We start from the raw sequence: 24,237 nt of genomic DNA on the forward strand, positions 1-24,237 counted from the left end.
AGGTGTTGATGTTGGTGTTTTGTTAAAACATTAATTTTAAGTGCATTTCCTTTTCAGCATAATACATCTAAGTTTGATGTATTCAAACTGGCCTCTGTTTGAATAAAAAGGCAAACCTGCCATGCTACAGTGCAGTTTGAATTAGTTGTTTCTGAGTAACCCAACTACAGTTTATATTTGTCCTGTCACATTTAGTTAGTGTTTCGTACAAACGTTATTCTCTTTAAGATGTTGTTTTACTCCAGAAATTAGACTGCATTATGGATTTTGTCCTTAAAAATGGCCACAGGTAGGAACATTGGACATTAAGTAAAATGTTCTATATGTGTTTATACATTTCTCCTTCCTTCAAATCAAATTTTGAAGGAAAGATTCTCAGAATAATTTCCAATAATCTAACCTCTATTATATTAACACAAACAATGACTTCACTAGCCAAACCTTTTCCAAATAATTGTTAAGCTAAATTTCATGGCTGTTTGGTTTCTTTTACTATACTGAACCTGCTAAAAACATTTTCTCAGAAATAATATAAAAATGTTTATTATTCAGATAAATACTCCTAAAAAATAAAAATTAAACTGTTTCATTACATAAAAATATTTTAAATAAATTAATATAATAACCATAAAATGGGAATTTATCTTTTGAATTAACTTCTTTATTCAAGAATCAATAGAAACAGGTTTAGACAAGAGGCTGTAAGGTCTTTAAATCATAACTAATAACTATCAGAAACTTCTTATAGATTCAGTCTGAGTTGCTGTTTGTTGCGTTTAGATAAACTGAACAATCAGATTCTTTTCTTCCTCTTTCCATGGACCTGAGATCAGCTGCTGAGCTCCTCATCTTCGTTCAGACCGTTACCAGCTGACCTGCGGTCAGTCGGTGACCACACCGGGACCTTTTAAAACACCAGATTAACGACGCACAAGAAGACGTGGGAAGTGACTGAGTTCAGAGCATGAACCTGCTGCAGGGGCCGCTCAGCATTCGGTCCCCGGGGCCCGATAAACGTGCTGTGAAGCCCCGGCCTGCTGCTCGCTCCGAGCCAATAAACCTGGTGCTGCTGACGAGCCTCAGAGCCGAGCGGGGAGGTGGAGGAGGAGACGGCGGGCGGCCACCTGAGAGGAAACAGGCCTCCAGTAGAGAATAATCAATTCAGAGAGACCGAGCTGACGATCAGGACTTTATTGGAGATATACAGAGCTACACAAACATCCAAAGAAAACAATGGTACAGGTCTCTGTGCTCCATAAGGTGCAGACTGTACACCACTGCAGTTCGCTGTTACATTAACGTTCCTGACGGTCCAGTGAACCGCCTCGGATCAGCCCCCAACACGGCGCAGACACCCAGCTCTGCTAGAACTGACCTCAGACCAGCCTCTGCATTCAGAACCGTCAATAAAACCAAAACCAAAACCAAAACTCTGGACCTGACGCGGATCCGTTCAGCTGCACATCACAGGCCACCACTGCCCTCTGCTGGAGCTCAGTCACTCAACTTCTCCGTCGCTCTTGTAAATCGTGAAGCTGGACTATTCAGAGGAGATGGAGCTTCATGGGCACGTTTCTCCAGAACATCAGAACCGAAACGACAACACAATAATCTGAGTTTGAGTTCTGTTTATATAAAAACATCTTTAATTTGTCAAACTAAAACACACTTACCAACTATTTTTGATCTAGCTTCTAGCACAAATCTTAGTACACTTGAAATGAGACAAAAACAAATATAAGAAACCTTTCAGCAAGATAAAGGAGCTTGTTTATAGTCACTAATTCCTTAATACTGATTAAAAAAAAGTACTTGCTCACTTAGATAAATAACTTTTTCCCGTTAAAGTGAAATAATCTGCCAAATGAACTAGCACTTTTTCATCAACATAAAGAAATTATTGACTTAAAACAATCTTCTATATCTTGGTGAATAGTTACTTGAAAGTTAGTTGTCTTATTTCAAGTGTAGTAAGATATTTGCACTGGAAACTAAATCAAAATTACTTGGTAAGAGTTTGTGTTTCTGCAGTGACTGAGGTCCAGGAACGCAGCCCAGCGTTGTGCTGGACTGATAAAAACATTCAGGTTCTGCTGAAGCTGAAACACCAACAACCACCATCAGAAACTGGAGTTAACCGAGGCACCTAACCGCCCAAACAGATGGCAACTTAAAGAAAAAGAAAAAACTCAGAGAAACAACAACCCAGCTCAACCAGCGGGACCAAAACCGGATCAATAATTCACAGGAAAACGCAGGAGGAAAAAGAATCAACCTTCCTGAACTCCACTGGAAAAAGTTCAGGTCATCTAAAGCAAAATGGACAACTGTAGATTCTCACAAACATCAACCATCGCAGAAGTTCGAAAAGAGTCAAAGGACTCTCAGACAAACTTTATCATCGATTTGTGTATAAAAAAAAAGAAACAGCTGAAAGTTTCTCTCATACAAAAGTGAGCAACTTTATTAACTCAGATCTAACAGGAAGGCATGAGCTGGGTGGAGACCTGATCCAAACAGAACCGGGTTCTGACATGAGCTCTCAGCAGTTCTCTGTGGTTGGACTGATGTGAGGGCAGCGGATCAGCTTGTTCCAGTGCGGGGTCAGGTGGCGACCTGCAGGAACGTCCTGCTTAACACCAGCGGTCCCCTCTTCTCCTTCGCCTGCTCCCTTCCGCTCTGACATGAGGTAAAATATGGCGCCAAGTGCAATGCTCTTTGTGCTACATGTTTAACAACGAAAAAGGAAACGATGAGAGCCAGGAGGAGGAGGAGGAGGATGCAGAGTCCGACCGAGACGTTTCACTCTCTACGGTCTGAGTTTGCAACAGATCCGAGGCGACCGCAGGCTGCACTCCGACGAGCGGGCAGGAGCTGTAGAGACAGAGCGAGGTTACCGCGACGACACGAGCGGCTTGAAAACCGAGCAGATCAACACACTGAAACGGACGGATCCGTCCAGATTTCTAATCGCCTGATTCAGAGGCGTTTTCTCCACCACTTCTTCTGTTTTTAAAAATGGAAATATATTGGGAAAATATCTGCTTTTAAATATACAGAAAGTGGAAACTTTAACGTTGATTTCCAGCTGCTGATCATTTCCAACTATGCAGCCCTACCCTTCAGTGGGTTGAATGCTGGTACACTGTACAGTTCATAGACGTGTCCAGCTGAAATGTAGATGAGTGGAGGATTCCCGCTGGAAGGCACTGAGGAACACGGCTGCAGCGGGCGTCGCTGTCACAGAGCTGAGGTAGAAACCACACGGACCCCAGAGTGCAGCCTGATGACCCCCGACCCCTCCGCAGCAACACTGATGATGCGTCTGCATGGAGCCAATCACTAACAGCTAACTGGCCCCGCCCCTTCTTCCGACGAGCGAAAGGTGGCGGGGCTTCATGGCGACAGGTCAACAAAAGGTCAAATAAGGAGGTATTGTAGTTACAGTGCAAAAAAAGATGAGAAGTTCAAGCTTAATACAAAAACATAGCACCAAACAAACAGAAAGGAGACGAGAGATGCATGCAGTTAACTGAGGTATTCACGTAAAAAAAATAAAAAATAAAAACAACAAACAGGGCTTATCGGCCACATTTAGCAGGAAGCAACATTAATCAGAGGGAATAAAATCCGAAGCTCCGCAGGAATCATTCGGCCTCAGAACGTCGTCGCATGTTGGTTCAGCTTTGGTAGATCCGTTGCCAAGACGACCACGCGTTTCCACAAAAGCCACAGCAACATGGGACCAACTACAGTAACTGGGAATGTTGGGATTCCTATTTCAGGATATGAGGGCCGGCCTTAGCGTCCGAGGCCGCATCATCATCATCATCATCATCATCATCATGGAGTTCTTGTTTACAGATATATTCTCTTGCTTTGCTACGAAGGGGATTTTGGTGTCAGAGAGACTGTTCAGAAAACTGGTGGAATAAGTGCAAACCGATGAGGAGGCGGAGACGGAGAGCCGCGTTTCGCTCCAACTGAGCTTCGTCCGTTCCCGGGTCGAAGCGTGAGGCTCGTCTCGCAAACACAGCAGCACACCTGACTTCTTCGGCCGGGACGATAAAGCACTCGTGATCACACGAAGCACAAAGAAAGATTGTGTCTGCGCAAACAAACTAAAGAAAATTGAAAAAAGGGGAAAAAAACCAAACGGGATGTGAGCTGAGAGTGCTCTGCTGTGGCGTCTCCACGGAAACGCAGCCCCGTTCTCTCCGCTAGGTGCTATTGCTGCAAGCTGCTGGCAGCTCAGTTGGTTTGGACCTGAGGTTGATTGGCTTTGAGGCTGCGTAGAGCTCGGCGGGCCGCCGCTGACTTGGCGATCCGGTAGCTGCGGCCGACTCCTTTGAACTTCCCCTTTCCGACAACTTCCACCGTCACACGCACCTTCCCGTCGTAGGTACGCTCCGCTGGGCTGCGAACAGGAAGAGAACAAATCCACGCTCCGTTTAACAAAGATTTACATTAATAACAACTATTTTTACATGCCTTTTGTTTGTTAAAATCTACTTCATTTTATGCAACTTAAAAGATGTTTCAGTAGGAGAACTAAACAGTGGAAGTAAGGGGGCGTGGCCTAAATGTACCCTGCACTAACAGTGTGAAATATGCAGGTGATTAAGGAGCAGGACGGGTGTCCAAACTTTTTTTGTCACGTGGGCCAAAATCATAGAATTAAAAGTATTGATGAGTCTATAAAATAAAACTAGGAAGCAAAATAGCTTGACATTTTTTGTTCTGTCTTTTGGAGAAAAAATTTTTTTTTTGTATGCTATACATAGTAAATCCAAAATCCATTTGTGGTATTAAAAGAAAGGCATCTAGTTTACAAATTCTTTAGGGCTCAGTTGAACAAATTTGTTCTAATTTTTAAAGAACAAAATTTGGGTAAATTTTTTTTCAAAATGCAACATTTAGTCAAAATGAATAAATTCAACAAACCCGGTGTTTCAGTTCCGGATAGTTGTACTTATTATGAAAGCTTGGTTATAAAAAGACAAATACTTTGAGTTCTACTAAACATTTCCCATTGTAAGAAAATTATTTTGGAAATAATGTTACTCAAATTACAAATAAAAAATCTCCATATGCATCAACCATCAGTTCCAGACAGGACACATTGGTGTCTGTCTTGAGCTGCATTTGGGGGCCACACAGAATCAGTCCAAGGGCCACTAACGGCCCCTAGTCCACATAGTGCTAAAATCAATTCATGAATATACTACATAGACATGCTGTTCCAATAAATGTCACAAAAGATCCCAGATTTTGGGATTTTCTTACCTAAACTTGGCAGTTTCTGGTTCCATCTCCAGGAGTTCCCGGACTGGAGAGCGAGGAACGTTGGCAGAGAATTTCTCTGAAGGAGAACATTTTCCAGTGATGAGAAACGCGGATAGAAACGAGCCGACGTATCGAAGACGAACTCAGCAGACTCACCGATGAGAGGCCTCATCATTGGATAGTAGACCTGCCACACCGTCTCCAGGGACATCCTGCTGTCCATGTAGATGGCTCCAGCCAGAGACTCAAAGATGTCCCCCATGGCCTTGGGCACCTCGATGTCCTCCTCCTTCTCTTCGTCTTCTTCGGAGCGTCGCAGCTGCAAGGAAACACAAGCAGCTGTTCAACCCACTAAATTTATATATACATACATATAAATAAAGAAATATATAAACTACAAAGTATCTGTGTAATATGAACAGAAGATGTGGGTTTAAACTCGCTCTTTGGAAAATTCAATGACATAGTTCACATATTTTTGTACGCATGTGCTGGGAGATCTGTGTTTACTAAAGGCTGTCTATAAAACTGAAAAGTCTAAAAATAACATTAATTCAAAGTGAACTTCTCAACATTTAAATTAAACAATTCAAATATCAATAAAACTTTCCATAATTGAAAAGTTTACATTTTTTGCCAAATGTGAAAGGGGAGTGTAGCTCAGAGGATTTCAAATCAAGTCTCGAATGCCAGCAGAGTTTTTTTGATTCCAGAGATAAAATTGGAATAAAACATTTGATGCTACGATTTTAAATGATTATCATATTTATGCCAAAACTTCATCAGCACACAAACAGAAATTATTATAAAAATACTAGTGTAAGGAAGCAGCTTATCTCTGGATGTTTTGATCTGGATGATTAATAAATTTCAAATTAATACAGAAACAGACTGAAAATGTCCCTCAACTTTGTGATTTAAACTTCAAGCCACTCAGAATCTTAAAAACAGAGTCAAACAACAACATAAAACAGAGAATTTCTTCTTTTCTCCCCCAGTCTTGTATGTTTGTGTTGTTCCTGAGGCGGAAAACTCCTTCCCAGGAACAACCGGAGCAGATCTGGTGCCAAATTACTGATTTCCAGGCAAATTAAATCCAAATGCCGGCTTGTTGTCGGTCCTGAACCCTCTGGAACGCAACGCGGGTTCCTGTATCAAGTTTCTGCCTGCAGGCCTCCACTGTTCTCAGTAAAGCGAACTCACCTCAGAGTCCATGCCCTGCATCTCGTCCTTCTCCAGCTGAAACTGCACAAAGTCGTCGATGACGTGGAACAGCTCTGGAGAGATGGCCTTGAAGAACTTGTGGTAGTCGTATTTGACGGCGAGCGAGGCGAAGATGGTGTTGTTGACTAGCGCCGAGCGCAGGTCCGTCAGCACGCCAGGCGAGTGCTGCCGAGGGTCTTCGTAAAGGTGCTTCGTTATGAGGTAGTCTAAGATCGCGTCGCCAAGAAACTCCAGCCGCTGGTAGCAATCTGAGGACACAGACAAGTGATCTGGTTGAGATGGAATAGAAATAAAACATCCAACTTTTGTCATACCAGATCTGACTTCTAATTTTAACAGATTTTTTGCCCACTTTCTTTTCTAAAAACAAAATTACAAGAAATATTTTCAAAAAGTTATTCAAGAGAACAGTCATATTAGGAGAAAAAAAGAAACTATTCTGCCAGAAATTAACATTTTAAAATTGAAAAACAAGTTGTTTTAATGAGAAAAAAGCTTAGTTATCAGGATTTGATGTGACCAACTCAGTTCACGTGGTTGTTTGAAACTAAAACGATTGTGCAAACAACAGCAAGTCCTGCTACTGATGATAATTTGATGCTGTGTTAAACGATTAAGCATTTCTATTACAAGATACTCAACATTCCTCATATTAATTTTTTTATTTTTGTGTTGGAGCTCTTATATTTCAACTTTATTCCGGCAATAATAATTTGAAAACACAACCCTAATCCTCCATCGTAGAGTTGACCTACAGAAGCTCTAAAACATGCTTGTCAAACAAGATGGCCGCCAAGGGTGCACTGATATCACTCTAAACTATCGAAACCCATGAAATGGATTGATGAAAAAAATAATAATTTCCAAAGTCTTCAAAAAAAATGTATTTATTGCTCAGCTGAAGTCAAAGAGTCACCCAGTGACCCCAGTCTGACCTGTGATGGTGTTGTAGTGGTAGGAGGCGTGGGTGAAGGCCTGCAGCAGGTAAGCCTTGTTCTGAAATGTGTAGTTGATTTTCCTCTCAAAGTTCTCGAACCCCGAGATGAGGTGCTGCAGCGTGCGCTCTGCGTCAGGATGGTCCAGCATGCAGCGGGGCGGGATCTTCAGCCAGCCGTACATCAGCTCCACAGCTGGTACCAGCAGCGCCGTGTGAGACCCTCTCTGCACCGGCAGCACCTTCACACAACAGCAACAGGAGAGGCAGAGAAACATCTGGCGTCAAGTTTTAAATAAAGAAGTGATGCAAAACTGAATGCATGCTGGGAAACATGGTGCAACACATGACTACTGTTGGACTAGAAAGTTTTGCACTCTTTCCGCACTGATCTGGTTTATTCATGGGTCCAAACGGTTTCACATGAGCCAACATCGCCATGTCAAACTGACTCATAGGCGAAAAAATATTTAGGAGAAAAAGAAAGAAACAAAATACTCACTTTTCTTACCTACTCAACAATAAACCAAGTTGCAATACTTGAATTAAATGAGTAAAATAGTCGATTCTTTTGTTGGAAAGAGATGTGTAAATAATTTTAGAGTTAGGGTTTCAAGGTTTGCTTCATTAAAAGAAAGAGGGTCCACTTTGCACATTTTTAAAGATTTCTGAAAAATAATAAAACATTATTTAATCCCGAGTAATTAAAAATGCATTAAGCCATTAACACATTTGTTTAAATGCTGGAGCGATGTAGTCCTCAGAGGACGACAAAAAGCAGGGGTATTGAATACTTTAATCATCAGAATAAATCAATTATTCCAATAGTCCTTAGTCGCAGCCCTAACACTTTGTGCTGCAGCCAATATTTTCTCTTGCGAGATTTTAATTTGTCTCTAATATTTTTGCCCTGATTAATAATAAATATTCTCCATGTGTATCACAAACTATCACTGCAGAAGCCGCACTTTGGACACCCCTGACTTAGTCTGTTTGACTCCAGAGTTTCTTCAGGATTATGCTGTCTTACCTTGAGGTATAACCCAGTGTTTCTATATTTTCTATATTTTCCTCCACTGATTCCTCAGGTTTAACACTTACTCCAGTCCAGACGGACATTCCCCGTCTCACCTTGAGGCCCAGCGAGCAGAGGAACATCTGGGCGGCCCGCTCTCCACAGCTGGTCAGGTAGCAGCCCAGCAGAGCCTCCACACAGTCGGCGATGCTCTTGTCTGCGATGCACTGCTCCGTGTGCAGGTCGTAGGAGATGGACTGCTTCCCGAGCTCGGTGCCGCAGTTCTCCTCCGACGGGTTCCAGAATCCCACCACGAAGTCGTCCTCCTCGCCCGCTTTGCTGGGGTCCAGGTAGCACATGGCGTCCCACGAGCTGTAGTCGAACTCCTCGGCCGCCGAGCCGCAGTGCGCCTGCTCAGAGTGCTGGGCGGGCTTCTTGGGGGCCTTCCAATCATAGGAGGGGGAGGAGCCTGGGGCCGGGCTCAGCGGCGGGCCGAAGCCGCTGATGGAGATCTTCTTCCCGAACGCACCGGACCCCAGCAGCATGTTGTCGATGAAACGGATGTGCTCCTTGTAGTATTCCAGGTCGTCCTCCATGTTGACGTCGTCCTTCGGTTCGTCCTTCAGCATCAGCTCGTCTTCGTCCACGTCTTCACCCTCGTCGTCCCTGTCCTCGTCGTCGAAGTCGTTCCCAGATCGCCCGTTGGACACCAGCTCCTCTCTTGCCTGGATGGACAGGAAGCGTCAACCAGAAGGTCAACAAGCGGGTTTCCACAAAAACACAAAATCTCACCAAGTATTTTTGATCAAGTTTCTACTTCAAATATCTTGAAATAACATTAAAACAAACATGCATCCTTCCAGCAAGATGAGAACTTTTTTTTAAAGCAAATAATTCCTTAATACTGATGAAAAGGTACAAGTTCCCCAGGCAGGTTATTTCACTTATCACATGGGAAAAATGTCTTGTTTTTAAAATAAAAAAAAATCTGCCATGAATATTAAGAAATTACTTCAATCAAGCATCTACATCTTGCTAAAAAACTACTTGTAAGTTAATTTTGTCTAATCTCAGGTGTGCCAAGATATTTGCACAAGAAACTAGACCAAAATTTATTGTTGAGATTTGGGGTTTTTGCAGTGCATAGCAGCAGGAAAAAAGCTCCAACCTCCTCTGAGTCCACTCTGTCTGAGCTGCTCTTGTCCTGGTTCACCACGTATCCAGGCGGCAACCAGTTGACCGGAGGGTCAAAGATGGACACCACCATCCGGCTGGGAAGCCCTTTCTTCTTCCCCAGACGGTACAGGTTACAGTTGCTCACCTGAGGAACACAAAGAATGTGAACTGCTCTGGTTCCTGGAACCCAACACAGCAGCTGACCTCGGCGTGTCTCACCTTCTTGCTGCGCATGTAGCTGAGCCTCCCTTCGTGTGCGTCGGGGTAGGTGCAGAACAGATAGGTGGTGATGGCGTGCTTCAGGAAGGAGTCGCCGAGCATCTCAAGCCGCTCCAGGTTGAAGCCGTCGCTGGCGTTGGACAGAGTCAAGGCCTGAAGGATGAGGCCGGGGTTGGGGCCCAGGTTCCTGGGCGAGTCCGTGACCTGGGGCCCGGCTTTGAGGTCAGGGGAAGGTGCTGTACGAGTGCAGTCTGAGGTAGCTTCATTACTGTGGTGCGAGGTCCTCCCGGAGGTACATTCATGGCTGGGCTGAGGACGACTGGGGCTGAGGGGCGTCTGCGCAGGAACTGAGGTAGCGTCGTGTTTCCATTCAGAGCTGCCGCCGCAGCCTTGGCAACTATCATGTTGGTGAAGGTGCTCGTCTCTGTGGCTGTCGTTCGTCACGGTAGTGCCGTTAGTCAGGTTCCCCGTGCAGGGCCCCTCTACAGGGGCCGGGAGGGGCCCCTGGTGACTGCTGGGAAGTGCTAAGAAGGTGAGATTTTGGTGCTTACAATCGGCTTCTTCACTGCAGGATTCGGGACAAGGGCAGAACGTTTTTATGTCGATGGATCTCTTCCAGCCAAAGTCCAGGTTTGGATACCTGCAGACGGAGCAACCCGGCGATACAGAGATCAGGAGCGGCTGCTAGCTTACAGGACCACAGCAGGTTCAACAAATTACAACGTCATCAGAGCTTAATTTAGTTCAGTAAATCAATTTAGAAAGTGAAAAACAGTTTGCTGGATGATAAATTGCCCCGGAAATTATTGTGACAGGCAATATTGTTGTTGTTTTGAGTCCATTTTCAAGCAATATAATGAAAGTTTGCCCTTTCAAAGACCAATAAAGCAATAAACAATGAAATAATCTTGTAAAGAACTCTTGACACTGAAACTGGAAGACATTTTAAATAACACCCTCACAAAAAACAAAAAAAAACCAGACCCTGATCTATAATGATGCTGTTGATCTGGGAGGAAAATGTACAAGTTATTTTTTTACTTTTAGTACTTATAAAGAATGAACACCAGGTGGCGCAAGTTTCCTTCTCACAGCTGCAGAAAGAGATCTCTGACACTCAGATATTTGCGTCGGAGAACAAAATCTTAAGGTTTTCTCAAGGTCTGCCAGGTCACCTGAAGTCGGGGGGGAGGGTCTGCACCCCAACTCCAGCTTTGGTGGCAGTCTGAGCTCGCAGCTCCTCGGCCGTCAGCAGGCAGTGGAGGCGGTACAGGATGCTGGGCAGACACACGGCTTTCCTCCACAGGGAGGCGGGAATAGGATGGATGGCACACAGCTCCGGAACCAGAATCTAACACCAGAACAGTAATGAATCAGGGTGAACAGCTTTTCAAAACACAAACGATGAACACACTGCCGATTCTACCTGTTTGTTCTGCAGACTCTCCCACTTGGCCTTCCTCTTCTCTGCGCTGCTCAGTGGCAAAGCCTTCCCTTTCTGGTTCAGGTGTCGGGGAGTCAACAGGTTGAGTCTGAGGACAGCAGAGATCCGGTCAACTGGAGCGCAGCAGAGACCAGGCTGAAGAGTTTCTACTTTCAAATAGTATTTTGATAAAGTGGATGATATGAATATTCTCTGATAACTGCAACTTTTCTCAGCAGAAAAATTGCTACATGTTGCTGAGAAGCGAAAAGCAGGGTTAGTTTATAAAAACTATATGCCAAGTAAAGATGCTGATGCAGATTATCGATTAAAGAGTTAATCTAAAGTTGATTAATCTTACAGATTGAGTAACAAGTCACTGATAAGCTGCCATTTATTAAAAATCAGTTATCTGTTGTATTAAGAGGCCTGATCATCTTTCCATAACATAAATGGCTAAACCTTTCATAATATACTGAATTTAAAATACCAATTTTGTCAGCTTTATTAAAAGCTAAACAGAAAATGTGGGTTTTCTCACATTATAAAACATAGATGCATTGATAAAATCTAACAAAACAGGAACCTCTTAAATTTCTGAGTAGAAAATTACAATTTGAAAAGAATAAATTCCCCAGGAACAGAGAGATGTTCATACAGATATACCATGTGTGGTTGCTGTTGGAGGAATATTAAAGCTTCACTGGCGGAAAGAAGGAATCAGTTAATGAAAGAAAACCATAAATTCTGTTTGCAGTTTATTACAAGCCATTAGAGATAGTAAAAAGAAGGCACTTTTCCCACTGTTGTCACTGCTGGTGGCATCATTATTAGTTTATGTGTCAGAAATGGGAACGTTAAAGATCAGAACGCAAAAAAAACCATGAACAGCTGCAGGAAAGCGTCACCTGGACGAGGTGTGGTCGACATCCAGCAGTGGCTGGTTCAGGTTGGACAGGTCCAGGTTGTATTTTGTTTTGTAATACTCAGCGAAGGTCTCGTACTCCGGCGATGGGAACTTGCTGAGCGGCGTCAGGTCGGTGTAGACGTCAGCGACGTAGAAACGATGTGGCTGGTCGAAGTTACGATACCTGAGGAGGAAACGATGGACAGCTGTTCAGCGTTTCACGTCGGCTTGGTGCGAAACGTTCGGAGGAAAGCTGGGCGTACCTTGGAATGATCACAGCATCCTGGTAGTCCTCCAGCTTGAAGATGAAGGGGTTCTGCTTGGTGTACTTAGTGGTAGGAATGCCTGTTCGGGCCTCAGACTTCTCAATGTCCTCCATGAACATAAAGTCCATATCCAGAGTGTCAGAGTCTCCAACTGGAGCAACAGAAATGAGATGAGGTCAGTAGATATGGCTTAAAAGTAAAATTTCAGATTTTTTCAAGTCAGATACTAATTAAGTCAGATTTTTTTTTTCTAGCTTTCTTTTCTAAAAAGAAATTACAAATGACAAAAAATATTTTGAAAAGCTGCATTTCTGCAGGTTTCACCAACTCAAATTGAAGATCATTTGAAGACCATTAACAATAGAATTTAAAATGTTTGCACTCACTTAGGTTAGACACAAACAAGCTAGCTAGCAGTACTCTCAACCGTCTCAAGTCACTGAATGTAATGAATGCAATGAATGATTTCTGAGTGCAACTCTAATGTGCGACTATTTAAAACTTAGATTAATGAATTAAATCATTTTTATCACCCCGCCCTACAGGACACTAAGAGTGTGACTGCTGAGGAAGAGGAGGAGCGAAGGAGCACTCACCAACATTCAGAGGTAGAACGCAATAAGCTGAGTCAGCCAGCGTGGGTTTGAACTCCAGTGCAGGTTTCTCCAGGCGGAGGATGTGGGAGAAGATGTACTGATGCATGCGGGTGATGAGGTCCAGCTGGGCTGAGCTGAGCGTGAAGCCCGACTTCTGCAGCTCAATGGAGATGGTCACCTCGCCCGAGCGGGTGTACACCGGGAAATGAGGAATCTGCAAAAGACACGGACACACAAATCATCAGAATCCCAGAGGGAGGAGAGAATATTTCCAGGATCGGTGCAGACGGAGACGAACTCGAGGTATGGGTTTGGCAGTCAGGATGCCGAAGCACCGAGTCGTGTCCTCAGGGGGGTACAGCTTTCTCCTGCGGAAGTTCAGCTCATCGGGGAGCGGCGTGGTGAGGACCATCCCGATCACATATAGGAAGTAGGTCTGCTCCGGCAGGGCATAGCTGTCCTGCAGACACTCGGGTATCTGTAGAGGAACAAGGAGTGTCACCGTTTATAACCCAGATCTGATTTATGACGAACCCAACGGAAAGCAGAGGAACGTACGGCTTTAGGGTAGCACTGCCTCCTCTTGGTGGAGCCAGGTCGACCCGGGACATTGGTCTCCTCCTCATCATGAAGGTCCAGCTCCTCCTCGTACTTCACCGTCTCTTTCCCAACAGGCATCAGGTGGTCGTCCAGCTCACCTGCGATACAGTACAGAACAGGATGAGCCACCATTGATAAACAACTTTGATTTCGAGGGCTGTCGATAGTTAATGTGCTTCATGGAGCGAAGCTTTAACATTCTTTAACGAGCAAACAGACGGTACTTATGTACGAACATTTCTCTGTTCTTGTTTCACATATTTTATTCATTTAATATTTTATTTTTCTATTCTGCAACCTAAGAGGTTCCTGTTTTGTTATATTTTATAAAAATGTTTAATAATGTGAGAAAACCACAATTTTCTGTTTATTCAGTCACTATTTAAAACGGCAAATAATGTTAGTTTTCAGCTGTTAATGTTAAAATAGTGTAATTTTTTTAGTCAGTAAAAATAACATGTTTTTACTGTTAATCCCATTTGTTACTTGAAAGATAGTTGACCCTCTTGATGCAAGAAAAAAAGTCATTGTTAGTCGATCAATAATATCAATCACCTTTTGATTAACTCATGAATCGATGACTTGTTTACCTATTTTATGGAGTTTTTCACAGCAAAGCAGTGCAACAGCTTTCTCAGCTAGCCGGGCGCAGTTCATGATGGGACCCTGAACACACACAGACACATCAATATGACTGAGAGGTGGAGCTGAAGTTCAGCAGAAGAACCTGCAGGGAAGCAGCTGCACCTTGACGGGGACTCTCAGAGGAGAGTTTATGGGTAAGAAGAGGGTGGACTGGAAGCGTCCATCACCCGTCTCCACGGTTTTACATTTGGGAGCGAGGTGTGTGAACGGGTCGCTGGGCAGCCGAGCGCAATACCTGAGAACCAGATGAAAAACAAAAGAAACCGCTTTAGCACGAGTTCTTTGTTCAGAACCGAGGTAACCATGGAGACCTGAGGGGAGGACCTGTTGATGTGTCCGATGGCCGTGTTGATGGTGACCCGTGGGCCTCCGTCTTCAGACCGCAGGACATATGGAGGGAGGAGGTTATCGTCGTCCAGACTCTGGTCTGCCTCAAACTCTCCCGCCTCCACGGACTTGGAGCATTTATTCCTCAGGATCTGCTCAGGGGAAAGTCACTATACCGTCAAGTTTTCCTCCTCGTCGTTTTAAAATCAGATGTAAACTACCTTCTCGATGGCCTTGTAGGTGGTCAGATCCTCCTCGAAGCTCTTTGTCCTCTCAGAGTCGGCCAGCATGATGTAATTGGAGACGGGGGCCCGGGCTCGACCCTTGGACTGGACGTAGGACCTGTACTCTGTAGGCAGGTCGAAGCGGACCACAAGGTTGCACTTTGGAATATCCACACCTTCCTCTACAATGCTGGTGGCGATCAGCAGGTTGGTTTCGTGAGCTCTGAACTTTCTGAGAACCTGCAAGAAGAAGACGGCGGATAGGAGATGGATTGAATTCTGATCGTTTCCTAACAATTCAACCATCCTGCAAAATCTCCAACTGTGGTTTTCTCTGGTGATAGACAGTGAAATATAAACTTTTTAACAAGAGTAACTGGTCTAAAGTTTGGAGTTGGGTGACAGTGAACAGAAAGCACAGGAGCAGAGCCACTATGCATGAGGAGTGACTGAGGAGATGGCACCCAAAGGTGACCGATGAGCCAACGGAAAAGACAAAACCACCAGGTTTTTAAACTGTTCAATATTTGATGAAATATTGAAAGATTTTTTAAAAGGTGGAGACTTTGTGAAGCAAGTTGCATCAGTTTTTCTTTTAATCACTTCCAATTGTGCAGAGAATTTAAACTTCTAAATGAATTGCAGTATTAAAGTCATATATCACATATACAGTTCAAAGTTAATAGAAATCTTCCAATATAAATCGGTGTCATTTAAAAAAAATAAAAATTCTTATTCGATTTTTTATTTGACGTCAATAATATAGTGAGTAGCCACACTGTTTTATTCGGAAATAACTTAACTGTAAATTTATCAGATTTATTTTCCCCCAGTTTTAAGTGTCATTAGGTCACCAAATAATTTAGGACAGTAGTTAGGGTATCTACCTCCAGTGAATCAAAGTTTACTTGTCCATACAACAGTAACCTATCAACATCTACATAAATGCTATATTTTCTTTCAAAAATTGACCTCTTTTTTATTATTTAAAAACATTTTCCTCCACCACTCTGGATGCAGTCTGCAGCTGTCTTGTGTGTCTCTCCATGTGTCGGGTTGGTATACCTGAAGAGTGCAGCTCCACTCAACTTTCTAAATTATTTTCCACCTGCTGCTCTGCTGATTTCAGAGCAGAATAAAGAACCAACATGGTGTGAGATGTTTGTATACCTCCTCCTGCTTCCTGAACTCCACCTCCATCTGCTTGTTCCTCGGCTGGTTCTTCCCGATGCTGTGGCCGGTGATGAAGTTGCTGCTGATGTAAGCCAGCTCCAGGTCCTGCTTCCCTGCCTCTTTGATTAGACTACAAACACACAGGGTTATATGTTGGTCCTCAATGAGTTTTACAGCGAAAGAAAAATATCAATTTATCCATTTATTATTCTGAAAATCAATAAATCAAAAAACTGGATTTTTAATTGACCATTTTAGCAACATTATTAGAAATACATTAACAGGTGCAAATAATCCATTTGATTGCTCATTGAAATAAGAAAAAAAAAACAATTTATTGCTTAAAATTTAGTAAATCTGAACTGGGTGGAGCTTAAATTATGCCACTTGAGGAGATCTGACTAAAACATATTTACAGAAAAAGGTGTTTTTTATCTTAAATCACAAAATCTATATGTAATTTTTTTTATATTTTTGTCTTAATTACAAATGAAAATATGTTGAGGTTTTTTTTGTTTGTTTTTTTTTCAGAAAACTGAATAATTTTTTTTATCTCTATCCCCCAGTCAGCGATTAATCGATTTCTAAATTTGTTGACAATTATTTTATTATTTGGTTAATCTCAATTAATCATCTCAGCCCTAGAAAAATCTGTTCAGCTGATCAAATAAACCCACAGAGTCTCATTCAGTAGATGAAAAAGCAAATGAAGAGAATCATTGATGAAGACTTTTAAAAGATTAAAGGTCTGGATCATCGTACCGGTTCAGAACCACAGCTGTGTAGCGCCGCTCCACAAAGATGATCCCACACAGGATGTTGGTGAACGGGGAGGGAAAGTTGGCCTCTGGTCTCTCTTTGGCCTCCACCTCTTCATCCTCGTCCTCATCCTCCGAGTCGCTCCACGACACGTAATTGTCCTGGTTGCGGTTGTTGTACCACTCCACACTCTCAAATTGCTGGCGCTCCAGCGGCTTGTACTCGTGCAGGATCTCAAGCAAGCGCAGCACCTTCGGCGTGACGAACTTGAGGTCCAGGGAGGCGGGGGAGAAGTGCTCCTCGCACAGAGCGTGCACCTTCCTCAGGATGGTGTCGGTGAAGAGCAGGAACTTTCTGTTGAGCTCCTCCTGTTCGTGTTTGATATACTTCTGCAGCTCTCGCACCATGATACCTGCAGCCTTGTCTGCACACCAAGGACCCAGAACCAGCAACACGGCACGGCAGTCACTCAGGATCTGCAGAGAAAAGGTCAGTTTACACAAAAGCAACCAGAAAACAACAAAAAAGTAGTGCTGCAAATAATTATTTTAATAATCGATTATTCTGACAATAATCTGATTTTCTGAACCAAAACTAGGATCAGAAACGTCTTTGGTCTGACCTGTTTGGAGATGAATGTGGGATCTCTGTCCTCTCTGGAAAACGGGATGTTGCAGTCGTTGAGGAAGAGGAGAGCTTCATCCAGCTCCACCTGCAAACGGGATGAAAGGCCGCTCCTGTCCACGTAGGGACCGCAGTCCAGCACCACTTCCCTCGGCTGAGACGTGTACCTGAAACATGCAGCGAATGTTAGCTTTTAAAGATTTGGCTGTAAGTTCGGACTGAGCCTGAAGAGTTCAGTAAAACTAAACCTCAGTTCTGATGAGGCCCAATGCCACTCAGAATAACTGTTCAATGAATGCAATTCCCACCTGTCAAGGACCACCAGGTCAGTCGCCGTTTCAGCATTGCTTTTCAGGATTCTCTCTAGATTCTGGATCTTCTGCTCCAGTTCGGATGGGTCACACTTCCCATTGAGAATGGAAGCAGTGAGGCCCAGTATTCGCGGTCCACAAGTGCATTCCTCAAACAGCTGCACACACACAGAAAGAACAACCATGTTGGCACAGATTGACTGCGTGAGAGGCTAAACTTACTGGGAGAAGCCTCACCTTCATGATGTCACAGTAAGGGTGCTCTGTGATCGCCAGGTGACAATCATCGAACACCACCAGGTTGATTTTAGACAGAGGTAAGATCTGACTCCTCAGAACAGGAAGGAAGATGTGGCACGTCATCACCAGCACCTGAGGAAGGAGGAAACTGATCAGAGGACAGAATCTGAGCAGGATGAACGGAAACAGCTTTGCAGCCCAAGCAAGAAAGGAATAATACTAGTACAACTATGGCTGGGTTTTTAATCAATTAATCAAAATCTTAGTTTTTGAAGATTTAACTTTTGGAAAATCTGGAGTTTTTCCTCCATAGTTCAGAGTGATGTCAGCAAACCCAGAGCCGCCATTTTGTTTGGCAAACGTTTTTTACAGCTTCTGTTTATTTGGACTTTGAATTCTGGTCGACTCTATGACAGACTATTAGGGCCACGCCATGATTTTTTATTTTTAATTACGAGAATAAAGTCAAAATAATGCAAGAATGAAGTTGTAATATTAACCAAATAAAGTTATTTTATGAGAACTAGAACACAAAACATAAAAAATTCAAAAGAGTAATGTGGAGCATCTTGTGAAGTTATGCTTTGGTATAAATTTTACAGATAAGATTTTAAACAAATACTTCATCTTTTAATCTATCGGCATAACAGTATTATCAAAAGCCGGACTTTGAAAAAATTGTGTAAACAACCGAGTCCATTTTGAAAAAAGAACCACATGAACTCAGGTGCTCATGTCAGATCCTAAAAATTTTATTGTAGCCTTCTTCTCATTAACTTAACTTTGTATTTCATTTAAATTAGTTTCTTCTGGTAAAACTTCATAATTATTCAGCTAATTTTCTGAATATAATAAACAAAGAGGCCCTAATACTCCGTTCTACAACACACAGAAGAGACGAATGAAATAACAGCCACTTTTTGAAAATACTTTGTCATTTCTTTTTTAGAAAAGAAAACAAGAAAAAATGTTTTTATTAAAATTGAAAATCGGATCTGGTATAAAAATATCTGAGATTTTATTTTAAAGTCATATCACTCAGCCCTAAATATGTCTGGTGATGATCATAACAGCCCAATGTGAAAATATCTTGGAGCTGCTTTTCCTACAGTAAAAGACGAGAACCTGATTTGTGGATATCTCCTGACTCCATCTCTGATCCGACCAAGCTGACGCCTCCTTCCAGTCTGAGTATTCCCCCACCTGGAGGTCCGAGTGAGTTCTGACTGCAGCAGCTTGCTGAATTACAGACGACACTATAAAAAAAATAAATAAATAAAAAAGTAAGTTGCTGTTTACCAACCAATTAGAGTTTAACCTTAAAATGAGTGAACTAGATGTTTTCTCGGTTTACCTGAATTCACCAAGAAAACTGTCCTTTTGGCATTTTCCTGGTAGCTCCCTCGGATTTGGTGGGAGAGCTCTTTAGTTAGGAGTACTGCAATAAAGGTCTTCCCTGAGTCCGTGTTCAAGCAGACGATAGTGTTGCGTTCAAGAGCTGCTTCGAGAAGTTCGACCTACAGACAACGATCCAATCAAGTACAAAGGTCATGAATGCTGAACATACACTTTTCTCTCATTAAGATCCAAGCACTTTTCAAGCATTTTCAAGGTAGGTTTTTAAACTTTTTCAACACCACATTTGGAGAAAAAAGAAAAAAGAGATCAAAAAGAGTTTGATCTCTTTTTTGAGATCAAACTCAAAAAAAGACAGTTTCAATTCACTTATTACTGCCGTTAATAATCTTCAGTGACTGTACTGACTTTCTAAAGCATGTTTTGAAATGACACACACCATACACACCTGATTGATTAAAGAACAAAACAATAATTCAACAAAAAATAAATAAATCTAATTTTAATAATGTTGTTTTAACATATAAAATGTAGGAAAATGTTTAGCAAAACAGATCAATAAGTCATTGAGTCATTAGGAATAATTAAACAATCCAAACAAATTGTGTTAAGGTAAATTACCATCCTGCTCAAATTAAACGCTTAAATACGACATTAAAAAAATCTTCTTGCTTAGTTTTCTGGATTTTAGCAAATAGAAATAGTTTTGGCAATTCTAACTAACCTAAAACAAGAAAGGTTTGGTCTGATTTAAGTTCAGATAAAAATGTATCTGCATATTTTTATTAGGTGTAAGAAAATATCTGAAAATTAAAGCACCCAAACAGAAATTAAGGCATCCAAACAAAATCAGGAAGGAGCAGAGGGCTTGCCTGATATTTCCTGGGCGTGTAAATGTTGTCATGGATGGCCTCCTGCTGCCACGGCAGACCAAAGAAGGGCCCCATGGGTGAAGTAGCAGGGGTGACGAGCTGCAGGCCTGCCATGTTTCACTGAGCTGAGCTGGAGGTGAAGGGGCTGCGCTCCTCCAGACGTCCACTTATCTCATTTCATCTTCCCCTCTTGACTGAAGATCACTAACAGGACAGATGAGAACACTGATTAAAACCTAAGGAAAATCTTATTCCAGATTAATCCAGACCAGATTAAACATGAAAGATACTCACAGGTAACAGCTGAATTTATTGACGAGCAGAGAACAGCTAATCTGGGCTTCATGGTAACATTTCTGTTCAACTCCTGATTCTCTCCTTCATTTAGGTGGAAACAGACATAACAGAAACACAGTGCAGAGTTATCCTCATATACCCTCACACATTCCACACACTCACAGGGATGCACACACCAGCCACACTAAGCCTGGAGGAAATATTTAGCTCTTTACTTAAGTGATAAGACTGCATGTCCACAGATTAAAACTTACAATCTTAGATGTTTTAGAAGATTCAGGAAAGGTATTCATAATATTTTCTGCAGTGTTATTTCCATGAGTGATCATAAATTACTAACATGAAGAGCAGAAGCAACGTCATGCTAGTTTTATATCGACCGTTCACTGTTTTTTTTTTAATACAGCACAATTATCCGACAAATGGCAGAAAGGAAAGAAATGGTAAAACATGCAGCAAAAATGCCCAGTGCATAAGCTGAACCCAAAAACCAGCTGAGAATATGGGACATATATGCTACCACAACACCGTCAGTAACATCTGTAAAACGTCCTATACAAGTTATAGCTCTAGTGCTTCAGACTGATGTTAGACCTGGATTAAGGTCAAAGATCCAGTTCAATCAGAATTAAAAATGGTAAGATATAAAGGATAAAACATAGACCTATTATTAATTAATAGGTCAATATAAATTCATATTTCACATCTGTCCAGATGTTGAAATGATAAAACCAAGTCCCATTCTTTTCAAGACAGTGAAGGATGCAGGTTGACGTAACAATGAGTGTTGCCGTCAACCTGGTTCTCCTCAACGGTGGTGCATTTACTGATCAACAAAAAAAATCTGACTTACATATTTAGATCAAGTGGTCACTGGTGAAGCAGATTAAGCAGAAAAATTGCCTGATTTCGAACACAAGACAGTATTTTAATGCATTTCTAGTCATAAGGACTCACCTGTCAGAAAGGGTCATACGGCAGCAGTCAGACTGAAACCTGCAGATCTGCAGTAACTGCAAAGAAAAAGAGGAGTAAAAGGTGAGAAGCTCAACATTTCAGGTTATTTCTACGACAACACCAAAGGACTTGATGAAGTTGACTCCATCAATAACCTAAAAACTCCTTGTCGTTTTGTTTTAGAATGAAGGAGGTTAGAGCACAGCTGTGTTAGATCAACCAGCTCTCAGGGGTTCTGGCAGATCGGTCAGAACCAGACTATTTCTGTCCTGTCAGTTAATTATTTACAGGCTTTTTATGTAATGATGAGAATCAGCAGCCAGATTTAATCCGTATTGAACTACTTATACACTGATAATGTTCCGTTAGTCAAATCGCTGTCCTGCAGCGATCCTAAAGATCTTCACAGCCCTGATGTGTGGAAACATTATTCTGACTCAGTTTGGTTTATTTCTGTATTTTCTTTTATTTATTTTTTCAAAACTGAACTAACAACCCATGCATCCCTGACTGCAGAAATAAAAGTTTCACAATTAAAAAGAAAGAAAATCTCATAAAATTCAGAGCAGACCAGAATCAGAAGACTTGAGTGATCTGGAAGGTTGCTGCTGGGACATCAAATGTTCTTCAGGTGATAGAAGACCGACTTTGTAACCGTCTTTATGTGACCCTGGATTTTCATCTCATCAATACACCCAGATTTCAAGCCTTATCTGTAGTTTCTAACTGCACTAACTGAATCTGCCAGATGACTAGATCGCTCCACTTTGGGTCCAAAGACAATAACTTCAGTTTTGTTTCAGTCCAGCTGGAGAAAGTTACAGCACATTAGTTTGCTCTAAGCATCTGTTTAGTCTCCTAATGACTTAGTAATGTAGAGCTGTGGATCACCTGCGTAGTTATGGAAACCAGATGTCCCTGTTGTTTAATTTGAAAAATTCAAATAAGGATAAGTGGGAATAGACAATAGATAAGACACAACTGAACTGAATATGGTGTATTCCCCCTGGAAGGACAAATCCTGTGACCCAATAGGAGGAGCTGGAGAGAGTTTCCTGGATAACCTTACTGAGCAAATCTGTTACATGTATGAGAGGATATATTGACAACGTGTTGGTTCATTTAGATCTCAAGAAACTGGGTCAATATGTGGAAAAACTGCAAAATATTTGTGATCTATATGATGCACCAGGACTTAAGTAAAATTCCCCATTATTTTTGATCACTAAGAGATATGAATGAAACTTGAGTTTCAGTTCCTATTCACCTGGTGTAAGTAATGTGTTTACCTGCTGACGTCACCCGTCGGTAATGTTCAGGCAGAAATAAACAGATTTATAGCTGTAGGTGAAAGCAGACAGAGCTCAGACTGGCTCGGGATCACAACCAGAAGGTTCGGCCGAACCTAAAATAACGCTATGAGCCTCCAGCCGGTCTGAGACTCAAACCAGGAGTCCCTCGATAAACCGGGAACAGAACCAGGAATCGAACTAGGACCTGGGATTTTACCTTTTAGCCAAAACTGATCCAGAACCCCTCAGCCAAATGTTAGCAATGCTAGCAGGTTAAAATGTTTTTAACCCCGTCTGGTTCTGACCCGGTTCGTATTGGTATTTTTCTTTCGACCAAACGTATCTGTGTGACTGGATCAGAAGCAGGGCCTGAGTCCCGCAGCGTGGGGACGGCCCCGCACCGCCACGCTCCTCCATCATCATCATCATCATCCTCATGTCAGTGGGCTAACAGCTAGCAGGGCCGCTATGTAGCGCAGAATATTCCAGAAACACCGAACAGACACGCAGAAACTCACCCGTGGAGTTAAATGCTTTTAATTGTCCCAAATAATAATATTCGAACTGGCTCCGTGGAAATCCTCGCTGCCATCCAGGCTTGGTGTCCCGGTTTGTGGCTAGTTGTCCACGGGGGACCACTTCCTTTACCTGGGCCTCTGCTACGCTAAATTATTTACGCTATCTGAGCAGCCGTAGTTGCTTAGCCCGAACGCTAACCTACGTAAGTGGACCAGAATAGGCTTCCTGCGTACGGAGTTCACCCGCCTCAGACGGAAACTGCACATTCCAGAGGTGTAGAGAGGTTATTTAGGGCCGTGGGAGGCCTTTAAAATACTGAAAATATCTCGGAAAATAAAAACGAGGTTCTTAACAACAATGACAATATCTCAATAAGTAACAGAGATAAAACGAGGGTGACACAATAAAATGTTTTGCTCCTTTAAAAATGAAGTATTTTGAAAAGCTTTTTTTTCAATATATATTATTGAGGGCCGGTGCCCTGCAACTTTTAGATGCACTTCATCTACTTCAACACACCCGAGTCAAATAATGAGGTCATTAGCAGGACTCTTGAGAACGTGACTGTACTTGGGAGGTGATTCAGCTGTTGGATTCAAGTGTGTTGGATCAGGGAGACATCTAAGGGCTGCAGGACACCGGCCCTGGAGGACCAGGAGGACCCACCCCTGATATAAACTACGCTAATTATGTGTGTTAGAACTTTAAAAAAGGACCATAATCACAAAATAAAAATAAGTGGTTTAAATAAAAGTGTTAATGATATCAGTATTGCTGTCAAGATGAGCAAATTTACATAATTTAAACTAATGTAATTAATAGCAGTTAATATTTGTAGAAGTAAAAAAACAAAACTGCAGAGTTACTATCCATCCATTGAGTCTACCCACTTTATCTTGCAAGATTGCCAGCGGCCTATTTCCAGCAGTCATTGTGCAAGCGCAGGTTACACCTTGGACAGGTTGCCAGTCCATTGCAGGGCAACACAGACACAC

General features: G+C 42.4%; 1 protein-coding gene across 1 annotated transcript; it reads right to left on the bottom strand.

Moving 5' to 3' along the window:
• Positions 1 to 1,176: 1,176 nt before the first annotated feature.
• Positions 1,177 to 23,431, bottom strand: dicer1 (dicer 1, ribonuclease type III). The gene is made up of 30 exons (XM_044143175.1): positions 23,242 to 23,431; positions 21,432 to 21,487; positions 20,472 to 20,555; positions 20,178 to 20,381; positions 19,304 to 19,466; positions 19,075 to 19,205; positions 17,947 to 18,081; positions 17,707 to 17,867; positions 17,397 to 17,565; positions 16,778 to 17,250; positions 16,013 to 16,145; positions 14,840 to 15,082; positions 14,616 to 14,770; positions 14,394 to 14,526; positions 14,237 to 14,312; positions 13,605 to 13,744; positions 13,345 to 13,524; positions 13,047 to 13,260; positions 12,448 to 12,601; positions 12,186 to 12,368; positions 11,281 to 11,386; positions 11,030 to 11,205; positions 9,855 to 10,494; positions 9,628 to 9,780; positions 8,576 to 9,184; positions 7,446 to 7,686; positions 6,490 to 6,758; positions 5,443 to 5,605; positions 5,287 to 5,362; positions 1,177 to 4,417 (listed from the first exon to the last, which is right to left on the bottom strand). The coding sequence occupies exons 4-30, from the start codon at positions 20,289 to 20,291 to the stop codon at positions 4,252 to 4,254; spliced, it is 5,556 nt and encodes a 1,851-aa protein (XP_043999110.1). The 5' UTR covers positions 20,292 to 20,381; positions 20,472 to 20,555; positions 21,432 to 21,487; positions 23,242 to 23,431; the 3' UTR covers positions 1,177 to 4,251.
• Between the last annotated feature and the right edge of the window lie 806 nt (positions 23,432 to 24,237).

Source organism: Gambusia affinis, linkage group LG16 (genome assembly GCF_019740435.1).
Source record: "Gambusia affinis linkage group LG16, SWU_Gaff_1.0, whole genome shotgun sequence".
Taxonomy (NCBI): Eukaryota; Metazoa; Chordata; class Actinopteri; order Cyprinodontiformes; family Poeciliidae; genus Gambusia; species Gambusia affinis.

Excerpts from the sequence above, each read along its gene's own strand:
- dicer1 (XM_044143175.1), bottom strand. The coding sequence starts at position 20,291 with ATGGCAGGCCTGCAGCTCGTCACCCCTGCTACTTCACCCATGGGGCCC. Across the intron at positions 12,369-12,447 it reads GATGCTGTGATCATTCCAAG|GTATCGTAACTTCGACCAGC; the intron begins GTACGCCCAGCT and ends TTTCCTCCTCAG. Across the intron at positions 5,363-5,442 it reads AATGATGAGGCCTCTCATCG|AGAAATTCTCTGCCAACGTT; the intron begins GTGAGTCTGCTG and ends GTTCTCCTTCAG.